Below are 13,967 nucleotides of genomic sequence, written 5' to 3'. Positions count from 1 at the left end.
TCTGGCAATTATGTGTGATATTTTAAACCTCAAATGTTACCCATCCCCTTGCCCTTTTAATGAATTTTTGCATTCTGTGAGAGCAGAGGAGAACTTTGTATTTGCTTCACTTAGTGAATTTAAACAAAAAAACCCTAAGGTTATTGATTATAGCAAACACTCACCTATTTTTTGTATAAATCATTTAAAGGTTCAAGCATTTAATCATACCGTAGGATTTTAAGAGAGCCTGATGCTTGGGTTCAGCATGCATGCTGTAGATGGCAGTGATCTGAGGCAGAACCATCACCTGTGAGGAGTACATCAAACCTTTCAGGTGAGGGATCTGTCTCTGCACTGGTGATACGGAGAGTTTGGGGTGTCTCTGCGGTTGCACACACTGATGGCAGTGCAGTGACGTGACCAGTCTGCACCTTGGGACTGTTACCTTGGGCCTCCTTTAAGATGAGGAGGGCGTCTGTGATACGGATGGACAGCAGGCTGGCATTTAATACAGAATAAAGCAGCCATCTTTTGATGGTAAATGGTCAGGAGAGGTTGTTGTGGCTCGAACTTGATTCTGATCCTCTGTTTCTGATGGCAGTCACATACAAGGGGGAAAAACTTTTACCATTCAGCTGGTGGTTTGGGTTTTGCTTGCTTTTTTCATATAAAAGCTCAGGAAGTGTACAGCTGGTGCAGGCAGAAGATCATGGCAGTTAAGAGCTACTTCCAAAGAAGCAACCAACCAACCTAAAAAACTGCCAGAGAGGAGAGCTCCTGTGTCCCTCTGCCATCCTTGTGTATGTTGAGCCTGGCTCTGTGAGGGTGCACGAGTACTTGGTACCAGAGCTCATGCCTGCAGCAATAGCTGCAGGCTGCTCCCAGGTGGTTGTTATTAGCAGTGGGGAGGACTTTTCTCCTGCTGTGGAACCTACACTGTTAGGACATTGCGTGGAGGGGTTTTTGGGGTTTGTATGTTCAGTCAGATCTCATGATAAGATGTGAAGAGTTTTGCATTGCTTGCTTTCAGTGTTGTTTCTGAATTACATGCTGTGAATGTTGTTGTTTGGTATAATGAGAGTGGTCTGGGGTTTGTTGGTTTGGTTTTGGGGGGGTTTTTTTATGTGGGTTTGTTAGGTGTTTGGGGTTTGTTCGTTTGTTTGCTGGTGTTTTGGTTTGGTTTGGTTTTTTTTTGTTTTGTTTTTTGTTCCCTGGTCCAGAGTCAGTGCTGACTGGATTGTTCTGTGCAGAAGTGTGAAGATAGAATAAAATAGAATTAGGTGGAATAATTGACGTGTCACTGTCAGTGTGTTACTGGTTTGCTAATAGCTTCACAGATCACATTTGTCCATCTGCCTTGGTAAGAAATTCTGTAAATCGCAAAGTTGAAGAACTAACCCATTATAATTTTTTATCGTCATTACCATTTGATTGTTCAATCATTGGGAAAAAAACTATTTAGTTCTTTTTAAACCCTACGCCAACTCTACCATGAGGTAATACCACTGAGGTATAGGTTTACCACGGGAATTAACTGTGGTGTCACTCTTCCTGAATGCCTATTTAATGTAAAAGCAGGAGAGGTGATGTTGGGAAGAACCTTGAAGAATCAGTTTGGTTCAGAGTCTGGTTTGTTTGCCCCAGTTTGTTTTAGCTATCTGTTTTCTTTAAATAGCCATGAATTAAGGCAACAGGGCTGGAAAGATCCTGCTGACTTCAGTGAGGCTTCACATGGTCCATTAACAATGTAATGTATTTATGTTAGCAAATGGTGTCATTTTGAAATTTTATCACGGGCTCATCTTTCTTTCTTCTAGCCCACTTCTCTGGAATTATTAGACGTACAGCTGAAGTAGTGGCTTTAGTTACTCTGCTGGTAATCAGATTAAGAGTTCACTATGCAACTAAAAAAAGGGGTTTTTTAGCTGAAAATTGGGAATTAATGCTTATATCTCATTGCTGTAATGCTGTGCTTTTGAATACCCCTGATATTTAATCCTTTCTTAAAAAAAGGTTACAAGAGAACAGTCATCATTTTTAATATTCAGAAAATAGGTTTTTTAAGTTCAGTTTCTTACGTTGTATTCAGAGTTGTGCTTCAAACTTAAAGGTACTTTAAAGGATACCATATTGAAGAGAAGCCTGTATTTTTTCCAATTAAAAATTAGCTTTTGAAATTAATTTCTTAATTGTGGAGTTTGTTTTTAAGTACCTCTTAAGAAAAATATAAGTTTAGGCTCCCTTCCAACCTGGTGTTTAAACATGTACTTAACTTTTAAACATCTGAGTAGGTTGACTGACTTCGCTAAGTACACAGACCACGAGGCTTTTGAATTCACTCATTACAGCTTTTTGAGAGCTGCTGCAGTGGGGCTGGTGCTGGGCAAAGGGAGCTGGAGAGTGTGCGGGGACCTTGGGCACGGCAGTGTCAAGGGTAGCACTGCCAGCAGAATTAATTTTGCAGAGCTGCCCTCCTTGCAGAACCTTGAGTGTTGTAATTTAGAGAAGTCATAATGGTCAAAGATTGCTCCAAAGTGGTGAGAAAGCAATTTTCCATCTGTGCCCTCATTACCAGTGTGACCCATTGGCCACTTGCATTTCTGCCCTTGAGAAAGTTTTGCTTTTCTTGTGGTGCTCAGCCTGGTATTGCTGTAATACACACTGACTGTGTCCCGTGTCCACCGACATAAATGCTGTTATCTAAGTAAATGTGGGCCAAATGATTTCTGTTATAACAGGATTGTAAGTAAGTCTGAACAGACTTAAATATGTTCAAAACAGTGTGGGAAGGGGGTTATCCTTTTCTTCTTTTCCTTTGGGAATGAGTATATGAAGTAGGTATATGTCCTTTAAGCCCCTTCTTACTCTCCTCTAATTTTTAGTTTTGTTAACTAATTTCTTCCAAAAAATTGGAAGAATGACAGAAGTCTCACAGTTACTGAATTTCTACTGCCCTTGGAACAGTCCAGGATGGATGCAAATGACCTTACCAGTTCTGAGAAAAGCAGAGAGTGGTTAGGCAGAAAGGCTTCAGGGCATGTGTCTGTAGCGGGTTGGGTTTCTAACTGGGCAGAAACACTAATTTAGTGTAGTGGTTTGGTCTAAGATACTCATTACTGTTTATCTTCTGTGAGATAAGAATTAGGAGAAACGCAAAGCAGGCACCAAACTTGAAAGAATATAAAGAAGTTTATTAACAGACCTAAAAGAAGAAAAAAAAATCATACCACACCTTCAGAACTTTCTTCCTCCCCCCACCTTCCTCCTTTCTCCTACTGACAATGTAAAAAGACAACCCTTAAGATGTTCAGTCTGTTTACCACTTCCATAATAACCTTGTTCAGTCCATTTAGGAAGAGGAGTCTCTCTTGCTCATGCTATGAACACATTATCACAACGAGACAGCCGCCCACTTTCAAATAACTTTGTTCAGTCCACTTAGGAAGAGGAGTCTCTCTGCTCGCATGTGAGTCCCTTCCCCCAACTTGCAGCTTTTCCCACAAGGTTTTTGGGGTACAATTTTAAGGTTGAGCTGTTCAGAAACAAAGTTCTTTTCACCCATCTCTGGGAGCACTTCATCTCTAAGAACAGAGGCCCTTCTCCTTCCCTGGGAGGAAAGGGTCTTCTTCATCTTCATCTTTAGGACTATCTCTGGGAGCATCTCTAGGAACTGAGGTTTTCTCCTTTCCCGTTTGGAGCAAAAGTCCTCATCTGGTCCATCTCTCCCTGTCCAAACTTCTCATGAAATTACAGCTGCGTCAGCATCTGCCTATCTCAGCGCAGGTGCTTTTGCTAACAGGCATGAATTGAATACTCCACCCCCCATATCTTCATGAAATTACAACGGGTACTCTGACATATCATAGCTTCACAACAGAATTTCAGCTTTAAGCATCTCCTCTTTCTCTTCTTTCAGGTTTTCAGCTCTTCACAGCACTAAAAGGGTTAATCTCACCTAGGCCTTGCCGCTGGAATTTTGCTTATTGCAGTGGAGAGGGGGGGAGCCAAGCCGCTCCGGCTGCCCATAGCAGGGCTGTGAGGGGGTTCCACAGGTGGAACAGGGCCCATTGGCTCCAGGATGGCCCCACACGGGGCCCGCAGCCACCTGTCCCAGCACCAGAAACGAGAGAGAGAGTCTGCCTTGGGGTTTACTGTTCTTAAGTGTGGATCACAGAGGGGTCACAACTTAAGTGGCTTAAAGAATTGTCCATATTCAAACTGGCCAGCTGATAGGTTCTATCAGGTCCCAGAGGAAGCTGTAAGCACCCCTTAGCAAGGACATCCCTTCCGGGACTATGCTTGCTAACCTATGACAGTGTCTAATTGTAGAATGCTTTTTCTAATACATTTGTTCAAGAATAATACTTTTTTGGATGTATCAGTTTACAAAGTGTATCCTATTGATATCCTGATAGATAGGAGAGATTATTTTAATAAATATATTAGATCTATAATTAAATTTTGTTTTGTTTTCAATAGTAGTGTAGGATAGGACATTAATCCGTACATATATGCATTTTAAACTAGCTACATAAAATTGACTGTAGAATTGCTTTAATAACGTTTCTTTCTTATAAAAACTGTAATTTGTTTTAGTCATTTGTTAATGATTAATAGACTGTTGTGGGAGATTGTGTAGGAGTATGTTATTACAGTAAAATGCTATTAAAAAAAGTTGACCTGAATCTTGCATTTGTCAGTTTTGTGACCTTTATATTTCTTTCTCAATAGAACTATGCAGCACTGATCCAGCAACAAATTAATGAGGACAAACAAAATGTGAGAGAAAAGGCTGTATATGGAATTCAGCTCACAGAAGAAAAACTTAATGACTTCCGTGATGAACAGATTGGGCAGCTGAAGGAACTGATGGACGAGGCTACCAAACCTAATAAAAAAATCACCATTTCTAAAGACTCGGAATACAAAACCTAAAGGATTAAAAAAATTATTTTAATGCATATAGAAGCATTCTGAAACTGCTTTTTCCAGTTGTACTTGAATGTGGTTTCTCTGAGATAATGGATGCAGCTATGCTATAACTTGTCTGAAATGGATGTGTTTGGCTTTCTGTGCAAGAATAAATGAAAAAATGGAATAATCACAACACTTTTATGTTAATTGCATTATTTTTGTTTTCTCTTCTTTTTTTTTCCTCCTAATGGGTGCTGAAGGCTGAAAGAATTTGGGAGAAGTAAATTGACATTTTTAAAATAGAAAGTTGTTAGTTTTGGGGTTTCTTGTTTTGTAATCTTGGCACCTAAAGAGCAAAACATCTTTCTATTTGTTTGTCATCATCTTCCTTAATGGAAAAGATGCAATTAGCATTTATTTTCTGGGCTGAGGATTCAGTAGACAAAGGAATGGTACTAGAGTGGGTTTGTTTTCATGGAAAGAAATGAGCAGTATTAGAAAAATATACTGTTGGTGAAATTGGAAGTTGGTTTTCTTCTTGAGCTTTATTGTGAAATTGACTTTAAAATAAAAGATGTAGCTCATTATTAAATGAACCTTGAATCACTATCTTATGCAGAAAATTCTGCTTTTTTTTTCCAAGCTAGATTCAGATTATTGTTAGTATCTAAAATTTTTAAAAACCTTTCACAAATGGGTTGTGCTGTAGTTTGAATTCAAAGGTTCTTAAAAAACTTGGTATCCCATATTATCCAATATTTTATATAGACCAGAATTTTTAAATGGCTCAATCACAGAAATTATCCTGTTCATAATACTGTATGACAAACATTCGTAATTTATTTCTAATAGGCTAAGTCTGCAGTAAGACAATGTGTGCCTATTGTAACATACACTGTTGGGACTAAAAAAAAGGGGGTTTACCTTTCTGTGCAAAAGACAGCTTTCATTTCATCTTCCAAACCTAGTTTTATATTATTAGTTTTGTTCTATTTCTGGACCTTTCCCTGTCTGTTTCCCACAGCATGTTCAAGACGACAAAATTTCTTTGCTCTTGGGGAATAACAGCTTTAACAAGGAAGCACATTTCCATCTGTCTCAATTTGTAACAACATGCTGTTTGCCAAAGCTGCGCTCCTGGATCTAAAAGAGTGGGGAGCAATTTGGGGAGCAGCCTCTTTCTTTCTCCTTTACCTCTCTTCCCAATTCTTCGAAGGGCTTGTAGACTGCAGGTTGCGCATTTCTATTAAAAGTTCACTTGCAGGATTACTGTGTGAGGAACATGAGGTTGCTTTGCTGCGTTTTCCTCTGGCACCCACAGGCTTTGTTGTGTGTGCAGTAGGAACATCCTGTAGCTTCAAGCACGCAATGCAAACAGGATCGAAGGGCAGAGATGACATCCAGACTGCAGAGCTGTTCACAGGTCCTGATTCTTGGTGCTTCAGGGGCATGGTTGGAGAGAACGGCAGTTCCCTCCTGGCCTGCTCCGTACCGAGGATGCCCCAGCATCAGAGTGGGAAGCAAATGTCACGTGCATTGTGTTGATTTGACACGGGCTGGTTTTTGGTAGTGGGAGAGGGCCACAGAGGTGGCTTCTGTGAGAAGCTGCTAGAAGCTTCCACCGTGTCCAGCAGAGCCAATCTCTGATGGCTCTGAAGGTGGACGTGCTGCTGGCCCAGTGAGAGAGGTTGGTGATGCCTCTGTGATGACATATTTAAGAAGAAAATGAAAACAGCACGCGCGCAGTTTTTTCCAGGGGTGGTGAGACGCGGCTGCTGGGGCATCCCAGCCATGGCCTGTGATGAGCCTTGCCTGCCTGGCCACCCCTCGCCAGCTGTGCCGCAGCAGAAGGGCAGGGGCGGCAGCGGCGGCTTCTCCCTCCCGGTTCCCCGCGTGAAGAGAGGCATTGGATAGTGCCAGCGCCGCGGCGGCCCCCAGTGCCCACGCGGTGGTGGCGGGGGCCGTGTGGCTGACAGCGGAAACATGGCAAGCCATTCCCTGACACGGAACCTAGACGAGATCAACCTCTCCGCCCTGCGAGATGCTGCAAAAATCTTTGAATTAGTGGAATTGTTGGCAGTAGTGTACCTATGGGCAGCAGCTTTTTTCTAGATAGAGAAGAGGAGGAAGTGAGGACATATAAGAGAGAGCAACATGGCAGCACCAAGGTCAGTGGAGAAGGAAGGGGAGGAGGTGCTCTAAGCATCGGAGCCGAGATTCCTCTGCAAGCTGTGGTGAAAAAAACTGTCCCCCTGTTATCTGTGGAGTCCATGGGGGATGCAGAGATCCACTCTCAGCCCGTGAGAAAAGTGCTCATGCCGGAGTGAGTGGATGCCACAGAAAGCTATAATCCAGTGGGAGACCCAAAGAGACAGAGGGCCCCTGCTTCCAAACTAGAGCAGCCTATCTGTAAAAGACTGCACCCCATGGACAATTGACCCATGCCACAACAGTTCTGGGAAGACTCTTTGCCTGTGGGAGGGACCCCACAGCATAGCAGAAGAAAAACTCCTCTCCTTGAGCGAACTGAAAAAGATCTCAGATGACGAACTGACCAAACCCCCACGCCCTGTCTACCTGCGTTGTCAGTGGGAAGGAGGGAGGGGCTGGGGGGAAAAAAGGTGTTTTAAAGGCTTACTTTACTTCTCATTATCCTCCACTGACTCTGTTAATAATAAATTTATTTTATACCTTTAAATTTAAACCTGTTTTGCCCTTAGAGTGTTTCTCCCAATCCTCATCTCAGCTCATGAGCCCTTTGTTAATTTTTTCCCCACTCCTCTGCTGAAAGCGAGAGAGGGTGAGCAAACGGCTCTCATGGGTGCCTGGAGTTTGGCCAGTATTAAACCAAGACAGCATACAGGAAGCTTGAAAATTGTCTCTGATAGTGCCATTCACACATTCCCATTTTTCTTTTTAGTTTTACAGTCTGTAAAAATGTAATCCAACTCTGGAGTTTAGGGCATGAGGATTTATTCCGTTGCACTTCCATCAGATGTAATCAGTAATTCCATCACTAAATATATTTGGCTTTTATACCAAAAGTAATTTTGGGGTTTTGACAACAGAGTTTGTTTCCAGTCCTTGATTGGTAGTAGACCTGTGGCTGCTTTCCAGTCAATATCCAAGTTGCTTCAAATTTATTTCAAATACTGCAATTTAAAGCATTGTTACTGTTATCAACACCTTTAATGAAAGTTGTTAGTTCAGTGAAACTAGTTAAAATACTTGTTTTGCGTCTGTCTACTCATGGGTGCACCTAGGTTTTTAGAGGCTAAATTAATTAATAATGAAAAATTGCTTTTTGGTATGAAAAACTTAAGCTTATAATGAGACCTAAAGGGAGTTGGAGGTGAGGGTAATCATCTTTACATCCACAGCCCCTTTTCTAGTAAATCAAACAATTTTTTTCTTTCATTCCCAACAGTAGTTTGTATTTTGTATAATATTTGTGTTCTTGTTTGAAACAATTCTCACAAAAGCCAAAATTCCATTGCAGGAATGAAGCATCTTTCAAGAGTGCTGGCTTTAAGACAGCCAGTGCTGATAGTGCTGTGGTCTGAGCAGGGCTTATGCCAGTGTTGGGCCCCACAGAAGCTTCATGTTGCCAGCAATGCATTAATAAAATTATTTGATTTACAAATGTAGTTAATGACAGTTAAGTTGAGGAAAACAATGGGCTTCTCATCTTGGCCACAGAAAGACAGACTGACACAGATACTGTTTCTTTAATGTTTGGGGTTTTTTAAGGTACAGGATACTTCTGTGGGTAACTTTACACTTGGTTTGAAGGACAATGAACAGAGGAAAGCATCTGTCAAAAATACTTCGAAACTTCAAGCAGTGTGCCATTTCAAATGGCAAGAGTTGCCTAGAAAAGAAAGATGCTACTCGCCTTATAATGAAAAATAGCTCTGATCCCTTGAGAAAAGAGTACCAAGTTTTGACTTGTGTTCTCTGTGTTGGATGGATTGCTATTATACAACTCGCCACTGAAAAGCTTTTACCACCTTTAAAAGACTTCTCTCCATCCAGCTTATCCATTAAGAAAGATCCATTTTATTTTGTTGATCTCTTCTAGAGCTAGAAAAGAGTGATAAACAATTCATTGGTTGGCTTGGCTGAGCCTTACCTGTGGTAACACTTCATGTGATTGCCTGGCAGCTGGTAGGAGTTGGGAGGGAGCTGAAGTTTTAAGTGGCTGGAAAAGCTGCAAGCTGAAGTCTTATCAACAAGTAAAGAATTTTCAGAAATCTCTTTCATTAAAAACTACCGGTTTTGATAAGCAAAGTTATACATCTTTAAAAGAACAAATAAAATGTCATTCTTTCAGTGTTTTATTATGCCTATGATGTGGATTTACGTTTTTTTTAACTGACTGCCTGGCAAGATCTGTTAGGACATATTTCTTCCTTAAAAATAAATTAATAATGTAATGTATTGAAGGTAGGATTTATAAAGTTTTATTCCTTAGCTATTTGGACTTTATTATTTTTGAGTTATTAGTGGACATTCTATTTCTTCCTCTTGGATATGTATTTGTGGGATGCTGACTATTCACTGATGAGTCAGTGGCCAGATTTTCATTGGCTTCTAGGTAAAAACATTGGACAATTGGTGAAGGAAACATGCTTTTCCCTGCGTGTTATAAACTATTTTAATTTCTACTTTCTATAGCTAAACTAATAGCAGAGGGAAGGCTGAATGTCTTAGCAGACTGATTTACCCCAAGTGGGACCATGGAGGGTCTGTGTATCTTTGATGTAGGGTGAAAGCTGAATCACTGTAAAAAACAGCTCACGTTCTAGGGCAGAAGTTTTTATGTGCTATCCTGCTTAATTGTTGATTTTCAGACCTCGTGGAGAGTCAGCAGCACAGGTCTTGGGGGGCTTGTTTGATAAACAGGACTGCCTGACCCACTTCCTACTGCTCTGTGTCCTGTTGCTGGACCAGGCTTGGTGTGCTTGCCTCACAGTGAAGAATGATTGTACTAGTTTGAAAACAAAACAGCAGGAGATTCCAAGTCAGAACTACAATTTAATAGGAAAGTTAAAGGCAGTATTACAGAAACACTGGCTTTAACTGAGAGAGTCAGAATATGACCTGACACCCTGCCAGTCAGGGTGGTGGTAGCAGTCTGATTAAATGGTGACTGCAGTCCTGTTGGAGTGATGGATGTGGTTTTGTCGAAGCAGTGGTCCTGTAGAAAGATCTGGTCTTTCTCTCGAGGTCCCGTAGTGAGTATCGAGCTCTTTTCTCTGGAAATCCAGTGGTAGTGCCCCTGTGGTGTTCCAAACCTCAGATTATATCCAGGTAGGAATGTCGGGTTCCTCCCACTGGGCGGGGCATGTCACAATGGGATGATGTAATTTTATGAGTCATTCTGGGAGACCTTGATAACCCATTAACAAAGATATCCCCAGAGGGTGTTATCAGGGCTAACTCGTGGAGAAGATAAAGAACACTACCCCACCTCTTTTAACAGTTTATGAAGATGGTGACAAAATATATACTTTTGGTTGCATCTTACATTGTAACCTAAGACAATGGTGTACAGAGAGGTCTTTCCCATTGAGCCACATCAGGCAGTTGGCTGTGAAGACTGGTGCAAATTAAGTGGTGTTTGAAGTGATAATGTTTGTGCTTGTAAATGATCTGTTCTTGTTTGTGGAGGTTATGCATCTGCTGCAAAACCACTGGCTTTGGTAGGAACATTTTCAGCAGTTTCAGTGGCCACAGCTCTGCTCTGGGAACAGCCTTGACAATGCTGAGTCCTTCCAGCTTTTCCAGTGGTCTGTCTACCAGTCCGTCTCCCCTGGCACAGTTTCATGCCAATCTGTTTGGTCCTCTCACTGGTCACCAGAAAGACTGGCCAGCAGAGCACCAGTCATGCTATTGGTTGCTGATTTCATGTGGGGGAACTTAGCTCAGGCTGTGAGAGAGGGGGAATCAACACCTCCATGAATGACTCGGATGCCTAATGATATGTGACAGACACGTTGTTGTGGTGTGGACAGGAGCGTGGCACATACAGCTGCATATCTGCAGCCCCTGCCTGCTGCTCACTGGCAGCCCCCTGCCCAGGAGGCTGGCAGCCAGGGAAGAAAAGATTTAGGGAGAGCTGGCTTTACTAAAAAATAAGTCTTGTAAGCATCTCTTGTTACTTTAAGGTGCTTTCCTCTGGAGAGCCACTGCTGAGCAGTGATCCATCACACAGAACACCAAAGCCACAGACAAGTCTTGGTGCCAGACACTGACTCAGACTGTGGAGTCCAGTCTTCCTGAGGCTCAAAATTCCCCAGTTGTCCTGGAAAATTCAGTTTTTCCACTGCAGGTCATGGATGTCTCTCAGCTCCCCTGTGCTCAGGAGTGCAGCATTGCCTGCATGCCTCGTGCACTCTGCATAGCTGTGGCAGGTTCATGGTGGTAACCTGGGACAATTACTTTGGTTTTGGTGCAAAGATAGCAACGCAGCCCCGTATTTTCTAGGGATTTAGTACAGTGTTGGCTTCCTGATCCCACAGTGGTGGAATGGTCAGAGGAAGACTGGCACTGCTTAGTGTTAACATTTTCCCTTCTCCATTGCTTTCTTTGCCATAGGCAGTTTGTGTCACAGCAGTGTGCTTTACTGCATACAAGTCCTACAGAGATAAATCCAGTACTTCCTACCTAGCCTTCCCAAGCCCCTGCCTCATACCCCAGAGCTCAGGAAAGCTTTTGGGCCTAATTTGGCCCATGCTACTCAGCCCAGTAGCCTGCTTTCAAAACTGCAATGAACAAGTAAGCTAGGAAATATTTTAACCTCTTGCCACTCTCCCAAGCCTCAGGTGAGAGTACAGGATTGGAATTGTAAAACCGAGGAAGGGAAACATTTTTCATTGTTGCTATGGAGACTGGAGTTTATGCAGCAATGACTTGTTCTGTTTTCTATCTCCTTGATCTTAGGCCAAAAAGAAAAAAGTAAAAGGAACATGCAAATATCACTGACAAAACCTCTGGGACATGAGATTACAATTTGAATGACCTCTCAGCAGTATCACAAAGAAAAACAAAGATGACAGGAATAGGGAATAAAGTTTTTGTGTGTCAAGACCATCTCTTTCTGCAGAGAAGGAACTAGCAGGAAAGGAACGAGGGCCACATTGAACATAAGAGCAACCTCTGGTTGCAGATTCTTTGGAGGATTTGGTGTTCCCTCTTGTAGCGGGTTCAGTTTGTAAACTGGGCAGAAACACCAATTAAGTGTAGTGGTTTAGTTCAAAATATCTATTACTTACTTATTTTTTTTTCTGTGAGATAAGAATTAGGAGAAAGCAAAGCAGGGACAAAACTTAAACAGTTGCAGTATAAAATAAGAGTTTTATTACTAATAGAATTAAAAGTAAGAAGAAATAACAAGAAATTAAAGCAAACCCCCTCCCCCCCCAGCACTTTTCTCCCTTTTACTCAACTTGCACAAAGGATAACAGAACATGGGATTTTAGTCAGTGTTGCAGTTCTTGATAAGTCTCTTTCTTATGCTTAAGGGAAAAAGGTTTTTCTTCAGCTGCTCGTGGTTCCCAAACTGCTACTAACAGCAGACCCGCCCGGAAAGAAACGATCTGTGGTGTAAAACATCTCTCCCATGAAAAAAATCTCACCGTTCCTTCGCGCTGCCAAACATAGGCTATCACATGGGGTTATTAAACTTATTAAGGATGAGTTACTTTGGCCTAAACACAAAGACTTTTTTTTTTCACAAGTCTCTAAAAGCGTCTCACTGCTTCTATACAGCCTGGCATAGGCATTCTTCACAATCTTCACGGGCCACACGTGAATTCTCCATTCCCCCATGTACTTCAAATGGATTAAAGAGACAAACAGTTTGTGGTATTACAGTTTCTTACCACGGCATGCAAGAAGTTTTTTAAGTTACGCGTGAGAATCGCGGCACCGCCCTCTTTTCTCCCGTCTCCATTTCCAGCTCCGTCTCACGGGACTCACTTTCCCTTTCTCTCTGACTCTGAAGCTGCCATGTTGAAGGGTGTCCTTGTTCAGGCTTTACGCTGGAGAAAGCCTCGCTCCCTTTGTGCTGCTGGCTGCATGGTGTCCTCTTCAGTTCAGCACGAAGTGTGCTGGCTGCAGACAGGAGGCTACGCCGGCTCCTGTTGGCTCTGCCGGCTCTGTGTGTGGAGAGGAGAAGGACCCGCCAGTCCCAAGAAGCCACACCAGATGGGTTTAGCTGTGAGCAGTCCATGGCTGGTTTGAGCTGTGAGCAGTCCATGGCTGGGTTTAGCTGTGGCAGTCCATGGCTGGTTTGAGCTGCCTGCGGCTCTGGGACAGTCCCCCCAGCGACCCAGGGTCCGTGCCGCAGCGTTGGGAAAGGGGGAAGGGGCAGTGGCCCCGGCCTAGCCCGGCAGAGCCTGGAGGCTTGGACCCCCCCCACCTTCCAGCAGGCGAGTCGGGACAAAAGGCAATTCCCGCCTTTCTGTGTGGTTTACATGTGTAAATTGTGAGAAGCGTCATTAGTCTAAAAGACTGTCCATCAGCTCAGGTTCAACCCACTACACCTATCCAGAGCCACTGCTCCAGCCCCACAGTTCATGCGCTCTGGTCGTGGTCAGATGCTCAGAGAACAATGTAACACTTTGAACAGTAAGACTTACCTACGTTTTATCTGTAATTTTTGTCTTTCAACAACAGGGATATCTGGGACTTTACCTCCTCCTAGATGGCTATGGATGAGGTCTTCCCTTGCTAGTCCATTACCTGAAGGAAAATCTGCTGTAGCGACTGTATGGCAGTGTAGTAAGGAACAAATATGTACCTGTTCCTTGTGAGCACATGATCAGTGAGGGTATGATGACAGTACATGAAATCTGTACCAGGCTCTACTGCAGATCAAAGCATGAAGTGTGTCTGATCACATTGCTACAGTAAATAGATTATTTCCAGTATTTGAAAGCAGCTCTGAAGCTTCAAAACATGACGCATCCTAAGCATAATATATATTGCCCTTAAAAAACCCCCAACATAGTCGTACTGAAAAGTGAGACTCTGCCAAACTAAAGGTATTTTGATGTCGTGGGATT

The 13,967-nt window shown here is 42.7% G+C and overlaps 1 protein-coding gene across 1 annotated transcript in view; it reads left to right on the top strand.

Annotated features, from left to right (window-relative positions):
- SDHAF3 (succinate dehydrogenase complex assembly factor 3) overlaps positions 1–5,488 on the top strand; it is a 33,291-nt gene extending 27,803 nt beyond the window's left edge. The window contains exon 2 of the mRNA XM_032111530.1: positions 4,714–5,488. Within this exon, the coding sequence (XP_031967421.1) occupies positions 4,714–4,917 (204 nt within the window). The 3' untranslated portion in view covers positions 4,918–5,488. The remainder of the gene's footprint in view (positions 1–4,713) is intronic.
- Positions 5,489–13,967: the final 8,479 nt, after the last annotated feature.

This window comes from Corvus moneduloides, chromosome 1 (genome assembly GCF_009650955.1).
Source record: "Corvus moneduloides isolate bCorMon1 chromosome 1, bCorMon1.pri, whole genome shotgun sequence".
NCBI lineage: Eukaryota > Metazoa > Chordata > Aves > Passeriformes > Corvidae > Corvus > Corvus moneduloides.
The sequence above is the reverse complement of the archived record's forward strand: the minus strand, read 5'-3'. Positions and strand labels throughout refer to the sequence as shown.